A 24,587-nucleotide genomic window follows, 5' to 3' on the forward strand; every position below is an offset into this window, starting at 1 on the left:
CCGACCAGAAGCTATAATCTCCGAGTTGATTCCCCCTTGGTTCTCTGATCCCGCGGTATAGAGAGAATACAGTATTGAGGGTGTGTAATACATACTTATATGAATATGAAAAACACGTCTAAATGTGCAAAATTTATCATTATACACACACACACACACACACACATATATATATATATATATATATCTATATATATCTATATCTATATCTATATCTATATCTATATATATATATATATATATATATATATATTCAGCCAAGGCCACAGGAAAAAGAAAAGAAGGTGTACCGAGCGCTTTCGTGTTATTTCAACACATTTTCAAGGTAAAATGCTAAAAACACAGAGAACTTCTAAGAAAGTAAACAATAAAAAACTAAAAAAATTGAAAACAAGTATTCAAAGTACAGCAGATACAGAACAGGTGATTAAAAAGAAACAATCTCACAAATCTCGTTAACAACAAATGGGTCCAGTTTGTACATACCCTGGCTTGTGGCCTTGGCTGAATATATTGTCACATGCTATTTAGTGACTTATACGCATATATATATATATATATATATGTGTGTGTGTGTGTGTGTGTGTTTGTGTGTGTGTCTGTGTCTGTGTATGTGCGTGTGTAAATATCACAGAAGCTAACACGTGTCTCCTCCTGTAGCCACAGGTAAACAACAAGGACGCACGGCTAACGAAGGACTTATAGTTTCTCTCTGATATAATTGAAGAAGTGTTGTTCTAGATGAAGAGGATCATAAACTAGTGTTGTGTTATTACAAAGAAAATAGGTGAGGAAATTTTAATTTCGTGCTTCTTGAAAAGGTTTTATCTTGCGTCACTCAGCTGTTTTTGACAGTGAACGAAACGAAGTTTTGTGTTATTTATGATATCTTGAAGGTTGTCGTATGTTAATTATCAACTTAAAAAGGTGACAAGTGCTTAGACGAAGTGATATTTAACACCAACATGAGGTGACAGTGAGTGTTTTTCGCTTACAGAATATTTAAACGGCAAACAAGTACATAGAATATTCTGACTTGTGTTTTACTTGTTTAATTTAAACTTGTGATAATACCGGCATTAATTTGTTATTTGTTTTGACGTTGTTTCTTATTTTAGAATGATTTATTGTTAATTTGTTCTCTTCATTTATTTATTTCCTTATTTCCTTCCCTCACTGGGCTATTTTTCCCTGTTGGAGCCCCTGGGCTTATAGCATCTTGCTTTTCCAACTAGGGTTGTAGCTTGGATAGTAATAATAATAATAATAATAATAGATTATAATCATATATGATTATTAAATCGAATTATTACGAGATATATAATATGTGACGTATAATGTCAACTTGGGGATGTCTTTTCCAACTAGGGTTGTAGCTTGGATAGTAATAATAATAATAATAATAATAGATTATAATCATATATGATTATTAAATCGAATCATTACGAGATATACAATGTGTGACGTATAATGTCAACGTGGAGATGTGTTAATGTTGAGAAGGACACTTGAAGGAAGAAGACCAGGAGACGGGCCAGACATGTAGAGTGTGAGGGTTTTAAGAGAGAAGGGGGGAGAGGGAAGTGGGAAGGGGATTGGTGGATGAGGAGTGGGTGAGTGAAGGGGGTTTGGTGGATGAGGGAGTGGGTGAGTGACCCACTACACCCACCACACTAGGATCTCTTCTATATTTGGCACAACACAGACCTTGATTATTGTATGCAGTTGAGTTAGTTGTTACCCAACATTTGCGCGGTAAATAAGGTATTTTTTTGTTTTAACCCCATCTCTACCTTGTAAGAGAGAGAGAGAGAGAGAGAGAGGAGAGAGAGAGAGAGTGAGTGTTGACAAGGATTTTAGTAGTCAAAAGACTTTTTAGCCTATTCGTAGACTCCATTTGCTTTAGGTGGAGAGAATTATCTTAAATGTTAGAGTTTTTATGATCTTGAGAGAGAGAGAGAGAGAGAGAGAGAGTGAGTTTCAAGGATTTTAAAAGTCAAAACTTTATAGCCTATTCGTAGACTCCATTTGCTGTAGGTGGAGAGAATTATCTTAAATGTTATAGTTTTTATGATCTTGAGAGAGAGAGAGAGAGAGAGAGAGAGAGAGAGAGAGAGAGAGAGAGAGAGAGAGTGTGTTTCAAGGATTTTAAAAAGTCAAAAGACTTTTAGCCTATTCGTAGACTCCATTTGCTTAGGTGGAGAGAATTATCTTAAATGTTAGTTTTTATGATCTTGAGAGAGAGAGAGAGAGAGAGAGAGAGAGAGAGAGAGAGAGAGAGAGAGAGTTTCAAGGATTTTAAAAATCAAAAGACTTTTTAGCCTATTCGTAGACTCCATTTGCTGTAGGTGGAGAGAATTATCTTAAATGTTAGTTTTTATGATCTTGAGAGAGAGAGAGAGAGAGAGAGAGAGAGAGAGAGAGAGAGAGAGAGTGTTTCAAGGATTTTAAAAATCAAAAGACTTTTTAGCCTATTCGTAGACTCCATTTGCTGTAGGTGGAGAGAATTATCTTAAATGTTATAGTTTTTATGATCTTGAGAGAGAGAGAGAGAGAGAGAGAGAGAGAGAGAGAGTGTTTCAAGGATTTTAAAAATCAAAAGACTTTATAGCCTATTCGTAGACTCCATTTGCTGTAGGTGGAGAGAATTATCTTAAATGTTATAGTTTTTATGATCTTGAGAGAGAGAGAGAGAGAGAGAGAGAGAGAGAGAGAGAGAGAGAGTTACAAGGATTTTAGATGTCCCAAATTACTTTTTACTCCATCTGGTCTTGGATAGAGATAATTAGTTTAAGCGTTTATAGTTTTTATGATCTGAGAGAGAGAGAGAGAGAGAGAGAGAGAGAGAGAGAGAGAGAGCTGTGTTTGTTACCCTGCATGAACGTGACTTCGTTCAACATTGCCTTTGCAATGTCAAGGGGTAGTGTGCAACCTTGAAGCTTCATGAGAAGATTTGCAAGTAAATTAGTTAGTGAAAGCAGTTCACGTGACATTTGCATATTGATAATCTATATATATTCTCCTTAGTTAACCTTCATTTAAAACGTATAATATGACAGCTTGCGTAAGAGGGCCTCTCTCTCTCTCTCTCTCTCTCTCTCTCTCTCACAGTAGGAAGAGGGGGAATGGAATTTCCCTCCCTTTTCCGGAGGAAGAGGGGTGTGGGGAATATTGTCTGCTTGTGGCCAATCTGTTGCTCAGTAGCCGAATGCAAAAGCATAAGTTTCTCCACTGAAATACAGCTGTTACGTAATGGCATGGACATTATTAAACTCATTAGCCTCTCTCTCTCTCTCTCTCTCTCTCTCTCTGCTAACAATTGAGGATTCCCCCCCCCAGACGCATCTCATTGCTGAACGAACTTCCCGGCCCTTAGCACCTGGCCTTATAACTCAGTATAATATTCATCTTTCCCACATACGTGAATCACTTAGTTATATAATGCTTAATCGTATGTTTTACCTTGTCATTTCGCCCTGCTTTTAGCTCTCTCTCTCTCTCTCTCTCTCTCTCTCTCTCTCTCTCTCTATTTTACAAATCTTTGAGAGCTTATAGGATTACTGTATTACAGCACAGGTATGCACTCTAACGATGTTGCATAAGTGTGTAATCCTTAATACTGATAATGGATACACATATTAATGTATTTAATTATATCAGTTGGAAGTAGAACATTGCAGATTAGAATTTATAAATGAAAATATATGTAAAAATATGTTTACATAAATGTTCTCTATACCCTTTTCTATATTCTAGAATTGATAACGGACATTTCTGGTTGTTTTATTGCTAGAGTTCTCTTGCTTGAGGGTACACACTGTTCTTTTCCCTTATTTTTACTCACTGGGCTATAAATTGATAACGGATATTTCTGTTTGTTTTATTGTTCGTTATCTTGGTTGAGGGTACACACCATTCTTTTCCTTTAATTTTACTCACTGGGCTATTTTTCCCTGTTGGAGTCCTTGGGCTTATAGTATCCTGCCTTGCCAACTAGAGTTGTAGCTTTGCTGATAATAATAATAATGGTAATATCGAGACTTTTTTGTTTAAAGCTGTTTTTATTGTCACGTATGATGTTACAGGATTTGACTTCTGTATAGAATGCTATACAATACTGCTAAGTAGGGGACTTAGGCCTACTCAGTAAAGTAATAATAATAAGAAAATCGTACGTAACCTTATTTTAAGGGACTGAATAATGATGTATTTAACGTAAGCAATCCCTTTTTAAAAACCAGCTTACCACCTTAAGGTAAACATTAGATTCGCCCAGTTGTTTGTATCGAAAAACTGGTTTTCTGTTTTACAAGCTCAACAACAACCTTGTAAAGTTCTAAAGGTACCCAGAGGTCCAATAGTGACCTGTAAGATGACACCTGTCATTATAGCTGTCTCTTATTGTTACTCGGGGGGTACCTGTTATTCACCTTTGACTCCCACCCTCACGATACCTTTTTAACAGCCTAACTCTCTCTCTCTCTCTCTCTCTCTCTCTCTCTCTCTCTCTCTCTCTCTCTGCGGCAGCATAGGTCTAGAACTTTCTCTTTTTTTTTTTTTTTTTTTTACATTTAGTTAATGCTGACTTGTTTGATTTTATGATTTAAGTTGAGAGAAATGTTGCTTGTTAATTCGTTGTATTATTTTGAATATATTTTCGTATTCTGTTTTACTCTATTTATGTAAAAAAAGTTTGTTCTTCCCAAAATTTTCGCCAGTCGTTAACTCGATCACAGTTTTAACTATTTGGCTGGTACTTACAGTAGGTAAACAATATGCTATGTCTAATTGTTTCAACTAATGTCTGTTATGACCGAAATAACTTTTAAATATCTTGAGTCTTAAAAACTTCTCTTAAGGTCGAAAATCAAAATTTCGTTGGAACTCCAGAAATTAAAACTTGCAGCGAATGAGTTTATGTTGAACAGATTGATATGATTCTCACTAAATTGTTTATATATGACATCTATTTTAACGTTGTTAATGTTATGATATTTTATGTTTTTTTTTTACTATTACTTCTTATATATAATCTATATCCTTATTTCCTTTCCGCACTGGGTTATTTTTCCTGTTAGAGGCCTTGGGTTTGTAGCATCCTATTTTTCCAACTAGGGTTGTAGCTCAGCTAGTAATCACAACAAATTATAATAAAGCTAATGCCTTATACATATGTGATCATGAATCTCTCTCTCTCTCTCTCTCTCTCTCTCTCTCTCTCTCTCTCTCTCTTGTAGCCTCAATTTGTTTGTATAAAGATAGCTACTCTTAATAGATTATATCAGAGGTAGGCTACCCTTTGTAAACAATACATGTAAACATGTTTATCTATTATTCATTTCTAATTTACTTGGTTATGTCTTACAGTTGAGACTGGAAATGTGATTATATTATTATTATTATTATTATTATTATTATTATTATTATTATTACATGCTAAGCTACAAACCTAGTTGGAAAAGCAGGACGCTATAAGCCTAGGGGCCCCAACGGGGAAAATAGCCCAGTGAGGAAAAGAAACAAGGAAAAATGAAATATTTCAAATACAGTAACAACATTAAAATTAATAAATAAATATGATTCGTTATATTGAATTAAGTAGTGGTATTTATTATCAAATTCTTGAATCTGTATGATATTATGAACTGGATTTAGTCACCGAAACCCTCTGGTAAAAGGAAAAGAAAATTAATAATTTTGAACAATTTTCTATATTCCACAAATTTTCCCCAAATTGTCGTCTTTAGTTGCCCCTTTCTGAGTGAGGATACCTTAACGTGGTGAAAGGGTTTGCTTATCGCCATGATCAGCAAAGCTGTACTAGTCAGGGCCACTCATACTAGGTTGGTTTGCTATGAGCGATCTGACGAAAATTTCTCATCACCAATCCACACTTGGCCAGCGTAGTGATGAAAACTGACCAAACTCCAGACTCGAATAAAGACATATCTGAGGTCTTTGTCCTGCAATGGACCAGAAACGGCTGCATTTGTTGTTGTTGTTGTATTCAAGGTTATAGAATATTGTATTCTATAGGCCTAGGTCCACATAATTATGGAATAACTACTGTAGTCTTTATGGTATAAATTGATCTGTGATTATCAGTTCATAGGTCTAATTCGTTTTCAGTAAACCAACACATTTGTTGTTGTTGTTGTTGTTGTATTCAAGGTTATAGAATATTGTATTCTATAGACCTAGTTCCAGATAGTTATGGAATAACCACTGTAGTCTTTATGGTATAAATCGATTTGTGATTATTAGTTCATAGGTCTAGGCCTAATTCGTTTTCAGTAAACCAACAGATCGTTGCATTGTTGATATCTATGATATTTATCCCGTGTGGCCCTTGAACAAAACATCTAATCCTATCAACATGCCACTCTGCATTCTCAAATGTGCTGTTATCAGATAAGATACGATGTGTTCGTTGATAAGCTTCGTGTTTATCCCGGTCGAACTGATTACCACAGGTGTAGGGTGTAACTTCGCTAGTCAAAGTCCTTTCTTACACAGATTTCGTCTCCGTGTTCTTAGAGATTCATTGTGGATTTACTTTTAGGTTATTGTAGATTTACTTGTGAGGAATTCTTGGTCACTTTAGATTATTGGCAGATTTACTTATGAGGAATTCTTGGTCACTTTAAATTATTGTAGATTTACTTGTGAGGAATTCTTGGTCAATATAGATTATTGTAGATTTACTTATGAGGAATTCTTGGTCACTTTAGATTATTGTAGATTTACTTGTGAGGAATACTTGGTCACTTTAGATTGTTGGAGATTTACTTGTGAGGAATACTTGCTCACTTTAGATTGTTGGAGATTTACTTATGAGGAATTCTTGGTCACTTCAGGTTATTGTAGATTTACTTATGAGAAATACTTGGTCACTTTAGATTGTTGGAGATTTACTTGTGAGGAATACTTGGTCACTTTAGATTGTTGGAGATTTACTTATGAGGAATTCTTGGTCACTTCAGGTTATTGTAGATTTACTTATGAGAAATACTTGGTCACTTTAGATTGTTGGAGATTTACTTGTGAGGAATACTTGGTCACTTTAGATTGTTGGAGATTTACTTATGAAGAATTCTTGGTCACTTCAGGTTATTGTAGATTTACTTATGAGAAATACTTGGTCACTTTAGATTGTTGGAGATTTACTTGTGAGGAATACTTGGTCACTTTAGATTGTTGGAGATTTACTTATGAGGAATTCTTGGTCACTTCAGTTTATTGTAGATTTACTTGTGAGGAATACTTGGTCACTTTAGATTGTTGGAGATTTACTTGTGAGGAATACTTGGTCACTTTAGATTGTTGGAGATTTACTTATGAGGAATTCTTGGTCACTTCAGGTTATTGTAGATTTACTTATGAGAAATACTTGGTCACTTTAGATTGTTGGAGATTTACTTGTGAGGAATACTTGGTCACTTTAGATTATTGTAGATTTACTTGTGAGGAATTCTTGGTCACTTTAGATTATTGTAGATTTACTTATGAGGAATTCTTGGTCACTTTAGGTTATTGTAGATTTACTTGTGAGGAATACTTGGTCACTTTAGATTGTTGGAGATTTACTTGTGAGGAATTCTTGGTCACTTTAGGTTATTGTAGATTTACTTATGAGGAATTCTTGGTCACTTTAGGTTATTGTAGATTTACTTGTGAGGAATTCTTGGTCACTTTAGGTTATTGTAGATTTACTTATGAGGAATTCTTGGTCACTTTAGGTTATTGTAGATTTACTTATGAGGAATTCTTGGTCACTTTAGGTTATTGTAGATTTACTTATGAGGAATTCTTGGTCACTTTAGGTTATTGTAGATTTACTTGTGAGGAATTCTTGGTCACTTTAGATTATTGTAGATTTACTTATGAGAAATACTTGGTCACTTTAGATTGTTGGAGATTTACTTGTGAGGAATACTTGCTCACTTTAGATTGTTGGAGATTTACTTGTGAGGAATTCTTGGTCACTTTAGGTTATTGTAGATTTACTTATGAGGAATTCTTGGTCACTTTAGGTTATTGTAGATTTACTTATGAGGAATTCTTGGTCACTTTAGGTTATTGTAGATTTACTTATGAAGAATTCTTGGTCACTTTAGGTTATTGTAGATTTACTTATGAGGAATTCTTGGTCACTTTAGGTTATTGTAGATTCACTTATGAGGAATTCTTGGTCACTTTAGGTTATTGTAGATTTACTTATGAGGAATTCTTGGTCACTTTAGGTTATTGTAGATTTACTTGTGAGGAATTCTTGGTCACTTTAGATTATTGTAGATTTACTTATGAGAAATACTTGGTCACTTTAGATTGTTGGAGATTTACTTATGAGGAATTCTTGGTCACTTTAGATTATTGTAGATTTACTTATGAGGAATACTTGATCACTTTAGATTATTGTAGATTTACTTATGAGGAATTCTTGGTCACTTTAGATTATTGTAGATTTACTTATGAGGAATGCTTGGTCACTTTAGATTATTGTAGATTTACTTATGAGGAATGCTTGGTCACTTTAGATTATTGTAGATTTACTTATGAGGAATTCTTGCTCACTTTAGATTGTTGGAGATTTACTTGTGAGGAATTCTTGCTCACTTTAGATTGTTGGAGATTTACTTGTGAGGAATTCTTGGTCACTTTAGGTTATTGTAGATTTACTTATGAGGAATTCTTGGTCACTTTAGGTTATTGTAGATTTACTTATGAGGAATTCTTGGTCACTTTAGGTTATTGTAGATTTACTTATGAGGAATAATTGGTCACTTTAGATTATTGTAGATTTACTTGTGAGGAATTCTTGGTCACTTTAGATTATTGTAGATTTACTTATGAGAAATTCTTGGTCACTTTAGATTATTGTAGATTTACTTATGAGGAATACTTGATCACTTTAGATTATTGTAGATTTACTTATGAGGAATTCTTGGTCACTTTAGATTATTGTAGATTTACTTATGAGGAATTCTTGGTCACTTTAGATTATTGTAGATTTACTTATGAGGAATGCTTGGTCACTTTAGATTATTGTAGATTTACTTATGAGGAATTCTTGGTCACTTTAGATTATTGTAGATTTACTTAAGAGTACTTAGCTATTTAAGATTATTGTAGATTACTTATGAGGAATTCTTGTTCACTTTAGACTATTGGCAGATTTACTTATGAGGGATTCTTGGTCACTTTAGATTATTGTAGATTTACTTATGAGGAATTCTTGGTCACTTTAGATTATTGTAGATTTACTTATGAGGAATACTTGATCACTTTAGATTATTGTAGATTTACTTATGAGGAATTCTTGGTCACTTTAGATTATTGTAGATTTACTTATGAGGAATTCTTGGTCACTTTAGATTATTGTAGATTTACTTATGAGGAATAATTGGTCACTTTAGATTATTGTAGATTTACTTATGAGGAATTCTTGGTCACTTTAGATTATTGTAGATTTACTTATGAGGAATTCTTGGTCACTTTAGATTATTGTAGATTTACTTATGAGGAATGCTTGGTCACTTTAGATTATTGTAGATTTACTTATGAGGAATTCTTGGTCACTTTAGATTATTGTAGATTTACTTATGAGGAATGCTTGGTTACTTTAGATTATTGTAGATTTACTTATGAGGAATAATTGGTCACTTTAGATTATTGTAGATTTACTTATGAGGAATAATTGGTCACTTTAGATTATTGTAGATTTACTTGTGAGGAATTCTTGGTCAATTTAGATTATTGTAGATTTACTTATTAGGAATTCTTGGTCACTTTAGATTATTGTAGATTTACTTATGAGGAATACTTGATCACTTTAGATTATTGTAGATTTACTTATGAGGAATTCTTGGTCACTTTAGATTATTGTAGATTTACTTATGAGGAATTCTTGGTCACTTTAGATTATTGTAGATTTACTTATGAGGAATGCTTGGTCACTTTAGATTATTGTAGATTTACTTATGAGGAATGCTTGGTCACTTTAGATTATTGTAGATTTACTTATGAGGAATAATTGGTCACTTTAGATTATTGTAGATTTACTTGTGAGGAATTCTTGGTCACTTTAGATTATTGTAGATTTACTTATGAGGAATTCTTGGTCACTTTAGATTATTGTAGATTTACTTATGAGGAATTCTTGCTCACTTTAGACTATTGGCAGATTTACTTATAAGGAATTGTTGGTCACTTTAGGTTATTGTAGATTTACTTAAGAGTACTTTGTCTCTTAAGCTTATTGTAGATTTACTTAAGAGTACTTTGTCTCTTAAGCTTATTGTAGATTTACTTATGAGAAATACTCGGTCACTAGATTATTGTAGATTTACTTGTGAGGAATTCTTGGTCACTTTAGATTATTGTAGATTTACTTGTGAGGAATTCTTGGTCACTTTAGATTATTGTAGATTTACTTGTGAGGAATTCTTGGTCACTTTAGATTATTGTAGATTTACTTGTGAGGAATTCTTGGTCTCTTTAGATTATTGTAGATTTACTTGTGAGGACTTCTTGTTCACTTAAGATTATTGTAGATTTACTTATGAGAAATACTGGTTCACTTTAGATTATTGTAGATTTACTTATGAGGAATACTGGTTCACTTTAGATTATTGTAGATTTACTTATGAGAAATACTGGTTCACTTTAGATTATTGTAGATTTACTTAAGAATACTGAGCCACTTTAGATTATTGTAGATTTACTTGTGAGGAATACTTGCTCACTTTAAACTATTGGCAGATTTACTTACAAGGAATGCTAGGTCACTTTAGATTATTGTAGATATACTTAAGAGTACTTAGTCACTTTAGATTATTGTAGATTTACTTGTGAGGAATACTTGCTCACTTTAGACTATTGGCAGATTTACTTATAAGGAATGCTTGGTCACTTTAGATTATTGTAGATTTACTTAAGAGTACTTAGCCACTTTAGATTATTGTAGATTTACTTATGAGGAATACTTGCTCACTTTAGACTGTTGGCAGATTTACTTATAAGGAATGCTTGGTCACTAAATTGTTGCAGATTTACTTATAAGGAATGCTTGGTCACTAAATTATTGCAGATTTACTTATGAGGAATACCCGGTCACTAGATTATTACAGTTAGGCCTACTTAAGAAGAATACTTAATTGCAGTTACTTAAGAATACTTGGTCACTTTGTATTACTGGTAGATTTACTAATAACAAATAAATAAACAGCTAGTTTATAATAGTCCATCCTAACGACTAGACATTTATTGTTAATGAGACGAAGAGAATAAAACAGAAGACGATCTTAGTGCAACTGGATCATCGAAAAAGAAGCTCTTCGGGTTTTGTTGTCAAGGTCACCTAGATATTCGTTTGATCTTCACTTGCTCAAGAAAACCTTCCTTGTAAAGCTTACTCCAAATCAAAGTAGAGTTTGAGATCTTGTTTACAATAAGGTTTATTTATTGCATATCTGTAGTACGCTTTTTTCAGTTAGAGTTAACTTGAAAGTTTTCGAACTTACTTTGCAGGACTGTTATCTTGGTCCTATTTTAATTGTTCATTACTTCTTATATCATTTATTTATTTCCTTATTTTCTATGCTCACTTGGCTATTTTTCCCTGTTGGAGTCCTTGGTCCTTGGGCTTATAGCATCTTGCTTTTCCAACTAGGGTTGTAGCTTGGCTAGTAATAATAAATTACTCTTATATCACTTATTGATTTCCTTAATTCCTTTCCTCACTTGGCTTTTTTTCCCTGTTAGACTCCTTGGTCCTTGGGCTTATAGCATCTTGCTTTTACAAGTAGGATTGTAGCTTGGCTAGTAATAGTAATAATGATAAATACTTCTTATATCACTTTTGATTTCCTTATTTCCTTTCCTCACTGGGCTATTTTTCCCTGTTGGAGCCCTTGGGCTTATAGCATCTTGCTTTTCCAACTAGGGTTGTAGCCTGGCTAGTAATAAGAAATACCTCTTATATCACTTATTGATTTCCTTATTTCCTTTCCTCACTTGGCTATTTTTTCCTGTTGGAGTCCTTGGGCTTATAGCATCTTGCTTTTGCATCTAGGGTTGTAGCTTGGGTATTAGTAATAATAATAATAATTACTTCTTATATCGTTTATCTATTTCCTTATTTCCTTTCCTCACTTGGCTATTTTTCCCGTGTTGGAGTCCTTGGGCTTATAGTATCTGGCTTTTCCAACTATGGTTGTAGCTTAGCTAGTAATAATAACAATAATAATAACAATAATTCTTATATCGTTTATATATTTCCTTATTTCTTTTCCTCACTTGGCTATTTTCCCCGTGTTGGAGTCCTTGGGCTTATAGCATCTTGCTTTTCCATCTAGGGTTGTAGCTTGAGTAGTAATAATAGTAATAATAATACTTACTTCTTATATCGTTTATATATTTCCTTATTTCCTTCCCTCACTTGGCTATTTTTGCCCTGTTGGAGTCCTTGGGCTTATAGCATCTTGCTTTTCCATCTAGGGTTGTAGCTTAGCTAGTAATAATAATAATGATAAATACTTCTTATATCACTTATTGATTTCCTTATTTCCTCTCCTCACTCGGCTATTTTTCTCCTGCTGGAGTCCTTGGTCTTATAGCATCTTGCTTTTTCCAACTAGGGTTGTAGCTTAGCTAGTAATGATAATAATAATAATAATAATAAAAATAATAATAATAAAAATAATAATAATAATTTAAAACAGTGGGGAACATTGTGCCCTACTGAACTTAACAGCTACAAGATCTATCTGTTGTATAAATTCTTAGGTATTTAAGAGTATCACAGAGTATTCTGTTTACTGTCAAAACCACTTATCGAAGCACTTATAATACAAGAAAGACTTCGGCTTCTTCCTAAAGCCTTAATATCTTCAGTCTTTCGGGTGTCTAGTGGGTGCTTCTTGTAGTCTTTGGGGTCGCATATATAAAAACTCTAGATCTTATCTTAGTCGTTTTGTTATTAAGTAAATCATTGGTAGTTTTTTCCCCTTTCACTTTGCCAAGGTGAGATGTAAGCTTTTGATAATTGTCGATTAAGACTTTAATCTTATTCATTTCGATGAGAGTAATTTCTCATTTGCTGTTGGTCGCAATCTGGAATTCCTAACAACAACAACAACAACAACACACACACACACACACACACACACACACATATATATATATATATATATATATATATATATATATATATATAAATGCATATATGTGTGTATTATTATTATTATTATTATTATTATTATTATTATTATTATTATTAAATGCTAAGCTACAACCCAAGTTAGAAAAGCAGGATGCTATAAGCCCTGGGGCTCCAACAGGGAAAATAGCCCAGTGAGAAAAGGAAATAATGAATATTTTGCACATTTATATGTGTTTTTTTCATATATATTCATATAAGCCATATATTATACACCTCTTAATATCTGGATTCTCTCTACCTCGGGATCAGAGACCCAAGGGGGAATCAGCATAATAATAAATGAAAAAGGTAAAATGTAAATATTTTTTGTAAGACATTTATATATTTTTATATATATACAAAACACTCGTACGGTAATACTTGTAAACAAACTGAAAAGATGCTGGTAGAACAAGTGCTTTTGAAATTGATAAGATTTGAAGGTCAATATGGGTATTACAATAATAATATCCTCCATAAAAAAAGATAATTCGTTTCTTTAAAGCAAATAAATTACATTGACATTTATATCCTTAGTACGAAAAGAATATATATATATATATATATATATATATATATATATATATATATATATATATATATATATATATATATATATATATATATATATACTGTATATATATATTTTTTTTATTTAGGAGAATCTAAACTGTTTTCAGTAGAATGGGACTTAAGTGAACAGAACTTCTGTTTATTGACACTGTTTATCCTCTTGATATAACTGGTTCCTACCGGTTTTCACGCTGGTTTCATTTCTCAAGGTAAATGTCATGGTCTGCGTTGTAATGAAACCCACAAGTGCATGACAAGGTTGCTGTATTGCTGTACTTTGCATCTATTAAATGATCACTTGTTTTGATGGCAGATGTGGGACGTTATTGCATCTGTTAAAAAATCACTTGTTTTGATGGCCGATGTGGTAGCGTCCCTGACTGGTGAACGCCAGACTGGGGTTCGAGTCCAGCTCAAACTCGTTAGTGCCTTTGGTCGCTGCAACCTCGCCATTCTTGTGAGCTGAGGATGGGAGGTTTAGGGGAACCCATAGGTCTGTCTGCTGAGTCATCAGCAGCCATTGCCTGGCCCTCCTTGGTCCTAGCTTGGATGGAAAGGGGCATTAACGCCAGACTGGGCTTCGAGCTTCTCAAACTCGTTAGTTTATTTGGTCGCTATAACCTCACCATTCTTCTGAGCTAATGATGGGAGGTTTAGGGGAGCCCATAGGTCTATCTGCTGAGTCATCAGCAGCCATTGCCTGGCCCTCCTTGGTCCTAGCTTGGATGGAAAGGGGCATTAACGCCAGACTGGGCTTCGAGCTTCTCAAACTCGTTAGTTTATTTGGTCGCTATAACCTCACCATTCTTCTGAGCTAATGATGGGAGGTTTAGGGGAGCCCATAGGTCTATCTGCTGAGTCATCAGCAGCCATTGCCTGGCCCTCCTTGGTCCTAGCTTGGATGGAAAGGGGCATTAACGCCAGACTGGGCTTCGAGCTTCTCAAACTCGTTAGTTTATTTGGTCGCTATAACCTCACCATTCTTCTGAGCTAATGATGGGAGGTTTAGGGGAGCCCATAGGTCTATCTGCTGAGTCATCAGCAGCCATTGCCTGGCCCTCCTTGGTCCTAGCTTGGATGGAAAGGGGCATTAACGCCAGACTGGGCTTCGAGCTTCTCAAACTCGTTAGTTTATTTGGTCGCTATAACCTCACCATTCTTCTGAGCTAATGATGGGAGGTTTAGGGGAGCCCATAGGTCTATCTGCTGAGTCATCAGCAGCCATTGCCTGGCCCTCCTTGGTCCTAGCTTGGATGGAAAGGGGCATTAACGCCAGACTGGGCTTCGAGCTTCTCAAACTCGTTAGTTTATTTGGTCGCTATAACCTCACCATTCTTCTGAGCTAATGATGGGAGGTTTAGGGGAGCCCATAGGTCTATCTGCTGAGTCATCAGCAGCCATTGCCTGGCCCTCCTTGGTCCTAGCTTGGATGGAAAGGGGCATTAACGCCAGACTGGGCTTCGAGCTTCTCAAACTCGTTAGTTTATTTGGTCGCTATAACCTCACCATTCTTCTGAGCTAATGATGGGAGGTTTAGGGGAGCCCATAGGTCTATCTGCTGAGTCATCAGCAGCCATTGCCTGGCCCTCCTTGGTCCTAGCTTGGATGGAAAGGGGCATTAACGCCAGACTGGGCTTCGAGCTTCTCAAACTCGTTAGTTTATTTGGTCGCTATAACCTCACCATTCTTCTGAGCTAATGATGGGAGGTTTAGGGGAGCCCATAGGTCTATCTGCTGAGTCATCAGCAGCCATTGCCTGGCCCTCCTTGGTCCTAGCTTGGATGGAAAGGGGCATTAACGCCAGACTGGGCTTCGAGCTTCTCAAACTCGTTAGTTTATTTGGTCGCTATAACCTCACCATTCTTCTGAGCTAATGATGGGAGGTTTAGGGGAGCCCATAGGTCTATCTGCTGAGTCATCAGCAGCCATTGCCTGGCCCTCCTTGGTCCTAGCTTGGATGGAAAGGGGCATTAACGCCAGACTGGGCTTCGAGCTTCTCAAACTCGTTAGTTTATTTGGTCGCTATAACCTCACCATTCTTCTGAGCTAATGATGGGAGGTTTAGGGGAGCCCATAGGTCTATCTGCTGAGTCATCAGCAGCCATTGCCTGGCCCTCCTTGGTCCTAGCTTGGATGGAAAGGGGCATTAACGCCAGACTGGGCTTCGAGCTTCTCAAACTCGTTAGTTTATTTGGTCGCTATAACCTCACCATTCTTCTGAGCTAATGATGGGAGGTTTAGGGGAGCCCATAGGTCTATCTGCTGAGTCATCAGCAGCCATTGCCTGGCCCTCCTTGGTCCTAGCTTGGATGGAAAGGGGCATTAACGCCAGACTGGGCTTCGAGCTTCTCAAACTCGTTAGTTTATTTGGTCGCTATAACCTCACCATTCTTCTGAGCTAATGATGGGAGGTTTAGGGGAGCCCATAGGTCTATCTGCTGAGTCATCAGCAGCCATTGCCTGGCCCTCCTTGGTCCTAGCTTGGATGGAAAGGGGCATTAACGCCAGACTGGGCTTCGAGCTTCTCAAACTCGTTAGTTTATTTGGTCGCTATAACCTCACCATTCTTCTGAGCTAATGATGGGAGGTTTAGGGGAGCCCATAGGTCTATCTGCTGAGTCATCAGCAGCCATTGCCTGGCCCTCCTTGGTCCTAGCTTGGATGGAAAGGGGCATTAACGCCAGACTGGGCTTCGAGCTTCTCAAACTCGTTAGTTTATTTGGTCGCTATAACCTCACCATTCTTCTGAGCTAATGATGGGAGGTTTAGGGGAGCCCATAGGTCTATCTGCTGAGTCATCAGCAGCCATTGCCTGGCCCTCCTTGGTCCTAGCTTGGATGGAAAGGGGCATTAACGCCAGACTGGGCTTCGAGCTTCTCAAACTCGTTAGTTTATTTGGTCGCTATAACCTCACCATTCTTCTGAGCTAATGATGGGAGGTTTAGGGGAGCCCATAGGTCTATCTGCTGAGTCATCAGCAGCCATTGCCTGGCCCTCCTTGGTCCTAGCTTGGATGGAAAGGGGCATTAACGCCAGACTGGGCTTCGAGCTTCTCAAACTCGTTAGTTTATTTGGTCGCTATAACCTCACCATTCTTCTGAGCTAATGATGGGAGGTTTAGGGGAGCCCATAGGTCTATCTGCTGAGTCATCAGCAGCCATTGCCTGGCCCTCCTTGGTCCTAGCTTGGATGGAAAGGGGCATTAACGCCAGACTGGGCTTCGAGCCTCTCAAACTAGTTAGTTTATTTGGTCGCTGCAACTTCACCATTCTTGTGAGCTAAGGATGGGAGGTTTAGGGGAGCCTATAGGTCTATATGCCGAGTCATCAGCAGCCATTGCCTGGCCCTTCTTGGTCCCAGCTTGGGTGGAGAGGGGTCTTGGGGACTAATCTATAATCTATAAATAAATAGATTCAATCAAGGTTGTCAACTGATGCCTTTTTTTCTTTTATCTGATATTTTTCCTTAATTTGGTCTGATTTTTTCCTTATTTTATGTGATTTTTCCCTTTTTTGATGTTATTTTTCCTTTATTTTGTGATTTTTTTCCTTATTTGTAATGGTTTTTTCCTCTTTTGATGTGATTTTTCCCGTATTTGTAATGATTTTTCCTTATATGATGTGATTTTTCCCGTATTTGATGACATTTTTTTTCTTTATTTGATGTGATTTTTTTCTTAATTTGATGTGATTATCCCATATTTGTTATGATGTTTCCCTTGTTATGATTTTTCCCTTATTTGATGATTTTTCCTAATAGGGTGCAATTTGTCCTTTATTTGATGTATTTTTTCCCTTTTATGATGTGATATGTCCCTTATTTTATGTTTTTTTTAATTTATTTGATATAATTTTCCCTATTTGATGTGATTTTTTTTCTCTTTGATGTGATTTTCCTTTAATTGATATGAATTTTCCCTTATTTGTAATGATTTTTACCTTAATTGGTATGATTTTCCCTTATTTGATATGTTTTTTCCTTATTTAATGTGATTTTTTCCTTGTTTGATGTGATTTTTTCCTTATTTAATGTGATTTTTACCCTTCTTTGATATGATTTTCTCTTACATAATATTTTTCCCTTATTTTATATGATTTTCCCTTATTTTTCATGATTTTTTTCTCATTTGATATAATTTTCCTTTATTTGATGATTTTTCTTTTATTTGATGTGATTTTATTCCTTAATTGCCATGATTTTTCCCTCATTTGATATGATTTTCCCCTTATTTGGTGTGATTTTTTCCTTATTTAATGTGATTTGTTCCTTATTTAATGTTTTTTTTCCCTGTTTGATATGATTTTTGTTCAATTGTTATTTTTCCCTTAATTGATATGATTTTTTCCTTATTTGATATGATTTTCCCTTATTTAATATGATTTTCCCTTATTCAATATGATTTTCCCTTATTTAATGTAATTTTATTCCTTATTTGATATGATTTTCCCCTTTTTAAATACTTTCACCTTTATTTGATATGGTTTTCCCTTATTTGATATGATTGTTTTCTTATTTGATGGGATTTTTCCCTCATTTGATGGAATTTTTCCCTTATTTGATATTTTCCCTTATTTGATATGATTTCTCCCTTATTTGATGTGATTACCCCCGTATTTTGTATAATTTCCCCCCTTATTTTGTATAATTTCCCCCTTATTTTATATTATTTCCCCCTTATTTTATATAATTACCCCCTTATTTTATATTATTTCCCCCCCTATTTTGTATTTCCCCTTATTTTATATAAATTTCCCCCTTATGTTATATGATTTCCCTCTTATTTTATATGATTTCCCCCTTATTTTATATAATTACCCCCTTATTTTATATTATTTCCCCCCCTATTTTGTATTTCCCCTTATTTTATATAAATTTCCCCCTTATTTTATATGATTTCCCTCTTATTTTATATTATTTCCCTCTTATTTTATATAATTTCCCCCCAGAAAACACCAGCATCATGGCGAACGAAGTGGGCAGCATGAGGCCCAACCCGTATATCTTCGACATCGAAAATCGGAAGAAGAGGAAGCCTAGATTGGCACATGACCTGGGAGCAGGGGCCAAATGTAACAAATGCGGTGACAAATGTTCAGGATTTGAACTTCATTTCTGGAGGTAAGTTTGAATAATTATTTAGACTTTTTAGAGTATTTTTTCAGTTCATTTTTAGGTATGTTTACGAGGAGTGGATTAGTTATGATTTTAAAGTCCGCATTATGGAAGCACTTTAGAAAACAAGCCTTCAGTTTCTTCTTGGAAGCCTTAATATCTTAGGTCTTTCAGCTCCAACAACCATACGAAGAAGATAGTGCACAAACAGTTGGAAAATTCCTTTTCTGTGAAGAAAATATTGAAGATAAGAAAAGAGTACTACAGCAAATGTGGATGAAAAGAGAAAAACTAGTGAAAATAAGGAACACACAAAACTAAAAGACACAGAGGCGCCGTTGCAAAGGCAAAGCCTCAACCTGAATCTGATCTGATCTGATCCCAACACCTAGATGAAATTGACATATATGGACCTAATGTGACAATAATGTTTACGATTTTAATATGATGTCTTGGTTGGCAATGACATGGTATGAATTATGAGTAATAATGGTTAACTTTGGGTACAGATCTTCAATATTGGGAGACTCCTGCCTCTCAGAGACTAGTGATTTTCAGAAGAGTTATCTTACTACTCATTCCAGTGGTTCAGTCATGATTTATATCAAAGGTGTAAAGGTGCCTCATGAATGACAGAGACAAGGGACATATCAGTGTCTTAGAGACTGACCATATATACATATGATCAGGGCCCAAGCCCCCTTTATATCAAGCTAGGACCAGGGAACACCAGGCAATGTCTGCTGATGACTCAGCAGGTAGACATATAGGCTCCCACAAAACCCACATCTCTAACTTACAGGGATGGTGAGGTTGCAGACACTACAAGAAACTATCGAGTTCGAATGTCTCGAACTTATGTCCAATAGATTGTCACTGGGACATTTCTAACAGGTTTCCACAAAATAATTTCACTGCAATTTCTCTCTCTCTCTCTCTCTCTCTCTCTCTCTCTCTCTCTCTCTCTCTCTCTCTCTCTCTCTCTCTCTCTCTCTCTTTAAGTGTCATCAACCTGAAGTATCCTTTTCCTGTGTAATTTACATAAACACCTTTATTCTCCGGCAACAATCAAGATATATAAACTTTCTCCTTTTACAAGCTGTGCTGAACAAAAGGCATTTAGGCGTTTATAGCTACGTGACTTACATGACCCTAATTAGCGTAAGTTTCGTTTTCTAAGTTACTTTTATATATCCATTGTTTAATAATATCTAATACATCTTTGATTCACTAAGAAGAAAACTTCTTTCGATACAGAGTATAATTGGGTCTATTCATTATTTATTAATGGTATTTATTACAATTACAACTCTATAGAGGGATCATTTATGGAAGGCGTTACAAAGAGATACAAAGACCAAAATCAATCTTTAAAAAAGAAAAAATCCATCTAATGACCTAGTAACCCTTTGCTAGCATCCGTATGGTCTGGGGGAATAAATTCCATCTGACGACCTGGTAACCCTTGCTATGGTTTGTATGGTATGGAGAATAAATTCCATCTAATGACTTGGTAACCCTTGCTAGTGTCTGTATGGTCTGGAGACTAAATTCCATCTAATGACCTGGTAACCCTTGCTAGCGTCTGTATGGTCTGGAGAATAAATTCCATCTAATGACTTGGTAACCCTTGCTAGTGTCTGTATGGTCTGGAGACTAAATTCCATCTGATGACCTGGTAACCTTTGCTAGTGCCTGTATGGTCTGAAGAATAAATTCCATCTAATGACCTGGTAACCCTTGCTAGCGTCTGTATGGTCTGAAGAATAAATTCCATCTTATGACCTGGTAACCTTTGCTAGTGCCTGTATGGTCTGAAGAATAAATTCCATCCAATGACCTGGTAACCCTTGCTAGCGTCTGTATGGTCTGGAGAATAAATTTCCTCTAATAACCCGGTAACAACCCTTGCTAGCGTCTAAATTCCATCTACTGACCTGGTAACCCTTGATAGAGTCTGTATGGTCTGAAGAATATATTCCATCTAATGACCTGGTAACCATTGCTAGCGTCTGTGTGGTCTGGAGAATAAAATCCATCTAATGACCTGGTAACCCTTGCTAGCATCTGTTTAGCCTGAAGAATAAATTCCATCTAATGACCTGGTAACCCTTGCTAGTGTCCGTATGGTCTGGAGAATAAACGGGGTCATTTCCTGGCTCAGGGTCATGCGACACACCTTACCTTATAATTGCACCAGTGACACGCCAGGTAAAATCATCTTGGCCTCATTTACTCTCATAACATGGTAGCCTATTGGAAACTTCCCTGCCTGGCGATATGGTAGACTGGGGTTCAAGACCCGCTTAAGCTTTATAGTTCCTTGTTGTGTCTGCAACCTCACCATCCTTGTGAGCTAAGGATGGGTGTTTGAGGGAGCCTATAGGTCTACCTTCTGAGTCATCAGCAGTCATTGCCTAGCCGTCCCTGGTTCTAGCTTGGTGGAGAGGGATCTTGGGCGCTGATCAAATGTATATATGGTTAGTCTCTAGAGCATTGTGAATCCCTTAGCTCTGCCATTCATGAATACCCTTTAAACCAACATGTGGCAAGGTATGAAAGTCCAAGATTGGCCTGGTGAGTTATAATGCAAACAAGTGGCTGGAGTAATATCACTACATTTAATGTCAATTCAAGCTTTAAAGGTCACTCAAGAATGGCAGAGGCAAGGGAAAGTGACAATACCCTAGTTTGTAGAACAATGCCCTAGAGCCTGACCATATATACATATGATCAGCAACCAAGGCCCTCTCTATCAAGCTATGACCAGGGAGGACCAGACAATGGCTTCTGATTACTCAGCAGATGAACCTATAGGCTCCACTAAAGCCCCCATTCTTAACTCTCAAGGATGGTTAGGTTGCAGATACTACAAGAAACTATTGAGCTCAAGCATATCTCGAACCCCTGTCCAGGAGATTGCGAGACAGGGACGTTTCTAAAGCAGAATTGAATACCGTCATAGGTAGCAATGAACTGCTTTTGAATTGAGCATACAAAAATTCTGTCAATAATAGTGATATTTTCTCAAATTTTACAATACTGTATTTCATATAAACGTGAAGATTCATTGTGAAATGAGTCAAGGTCTTGAATGAAAGTTCTATATAAAGGTTCATCGTGAAATGAGTCAAGGTCTTGAATGAACGTTCTATATAAAGGTTCATCGTGAAATGAGTCAAGGTCTTGAATGAACGTTCTATATAAAGGTTCATCGTGAAATGAGTCAAGGTCTTGAATGAACGTTCTATATAAAGGTTCATCGTGAAATGAGTCAAGGTCTTGAATGAACGTTCTATATAAAGGTTCATCGTGAAATGAGTCAAGGTCTTGAATGAACGTTCTATATAAAGGTTCATCGTGAAATGAGTCAAGGTCTTGAATGAACGTTCTATATAAAGGTTCATCGTGAAATGAGTCAAGGTCTTGAATGAAAGTTCTATACAAAAGGTTCATCGTGAAATGAGTCAAGGTCTTGAATGAAAGTTCTATACAAAAGGTTCATTGTGAAATGAGTCAAGGTCTTGAAGGAAAGTTCTATATAAAGGTTCATTGTGAAATGAGTCAAGGTCTTGAATGAAAGTTCTATACAAAAGGTTCATCGTGAAATGAGTCCAGGTCTTGAATGAAAGTTCTATATAAAGGTTCATTGTGAAATGAGTCAAGGTCTTGAATGAACGTTCTATATAAAGGTTCATCGTGAAATGAGTCAAGGTCTTGAATGAACGTTCTATATAAAGGTTCATCGTGAAATGAGTCAAGGTCTTGAATGAAAGTTCTACATAAAGATTCATTGTGAAATGAGTCAAGGTCTTGAATGAAAGTTCTATATAAAGGTTCATTGTGAAATGAGTCAAGGTCTTCAAGTTCTATATAAAGGTTCATTGTGAAATGAGTCAAGGTCTTGAATGAAAGTTCTATAGAAAGGTTCATTGTGAAATGAGTCAAGGTCTTGAAGGAAAGTTCTATAGAAAGGTTCATTGTGAAATGAGTCAAGGTCTTGAATGAAAGTTCTATATAAAGGTTCATTGTGAAATGAGTCAAGGTCTTGAATGAAAGTTCTATATAAAGGTTCATTGTGAAATGAGTCAAGGTCTTGAATGAAAGTTCTATACAAAAGGTTCATTGTGAAATGAGTCAAGGTCTTGAATGAAAGTTCTATATAAAGGTTCATTGTGAAATGAGTCCAGGTCTTGAATGAAAGTTCTATACAAAAGGTTCATTGTGAAATGAGTCCAGGTCTTGAATGAAAGTTCTATATAAAGGTTCATTGTGAAATGAGTCAAGGTCTTGAATGAAAGTTCTATATAAAGGTTCATTGTGAAATGAGTCAAGGCCTTGAATGAAAGTTCTATATAAAGGTTCATTGTGAAATGAGTCAAGGTCTTGAATGAAATTTCTTATAAGAACCAATTATGCATGTGAAAGTAAAATGTCAGCTTTTGACATTGAAGGAAAACAATATTTTGAATCACGGCCAGATTTAATGATGAAGGGAAGTGTGGTGGAGTTTGTGGTTAGCCTACATTGTTCGCTTTTTCTGAGTTTGCTTTTTTCTTTTAAGCTTTAGGATTCTCTCTCTCTCTCTCTCTCTCTCTCTCTCTTTATATATATATATATATTTATATATATATATGTATATATATATATATATATATATATATATATATATATATATCCAAATAAGCCATATATATTTTTGATACATTAATGTCTGGATTCTCTTAACGACCTCGGGATCAAAGCCCCAGGCGAATACACACAAAGACAAGAGCTTGGCTCCGGCCGGGAATCGAACCCTGGTCGGCAAGCTTGTATAGACAGTGACTAAGCCACTTGGCCACGAAGAAAGATAAAAGTCAATGACAATTCTTCTGTACTTATACCTGTCGAATTCAGGTATTTTGTACTTAGAATTGAAATCAACCCATCTTCACCATCGTAGCTAATTGGTAGTTTGTTACTTGGCATTCAATTAATGATAAATTTTGCACATTTTTACGTGTTTTTCATATTCAAATAAGCCATATATATTTTTGATACATTAATGTCTGGATTCTCTTAACGACCTCGGGATCAGAGCCCCAGGCGAAATCACACAAAGACAAGAGCTTGGCTCCGGCCGGGAATCGAACCCTGGTCGGCAAGCTTGTATAGACAGTGACTAAGCCACTTGGCCACAAAGAAAGATAAAAGTCAATGACAATTCTTCTGTACTTATACCTGTCGAATTCAGGTATTTTGTACTTAGAATTGAAATCAACCCATCTTCACCATCGTAGCTAATTGGTAGTTTGTTACTTGGCATTCAATTAATGATAAATTTTGCACATTTTTACGTGTTTTTCATATTCAAATAAGCCATATATATTTTTGATACATTAATGTCTGGATTCTCTTAACGACCTCGGGATCAGAGCCCCAGGCGAAATCACACAAAGACAAGAGCTTGGCTCCGGCCGGGAATCGAACCCTGGTCGGCAAGCTTGTATAGACAGTGACTAAGCCACTTGGCCACGAAGAAAGATAAAAGTCAGTGACAATTCTTCTGTACTTATACCTGTCGAATTCAGGTATTTTGTACTTAGAATTGAAATCAACCCATCTTCACCATCGTAGCTGATTGGTAGTTTGTTACTTGGCATTCAATTAATGATAAATTTTGCACATTTTTACGTGTTTTTCATATTCAAAAAAGCCA

At 35.9% G+C, this 24,587-nt stretch overlaps 1 protein-coding gene across 1 annotated transcript in view; it reads left to right on the plus strand.

Moving 5' to 3' along the window:
- Positions 1-650: 650 nt before the first annotated feature.
- Positions 651-24,587, plus strand: part of LOC137632902 (testin-like) — a 78,289-nt gene continuing 54,352 nt past the window's right edge. Inside the window, exons 1-2 of the mRNA XM_068365001.1 lie at positions 651-787; positions 18,721-18,892. Coding sequence (XP_068221102.1) covers positions 18,735-18,892 — 158 coding nt within the window. The 5' untranslated portion in view covers positions 651-787; positions 18,721-18,734. The remainder of the gene's footprint in view (positions 788-18,720; positions 18,893-24,587) is intronic.

Source organism: Palaemon carinicauda, chromosome 42, assembly GCF_036898095.1.
Source record: "Palaemon carinicauda isolate YSFRI2023 chromosome 42, ASM3689809v2, whole genome shotgun sequence".
Lineage (NCBI taxonomy): Eukaryota > Metazoa > Arthropoda > Malacostraca > Decapoda > Palaemonidae > Palaemon > Palaemon carinicauda.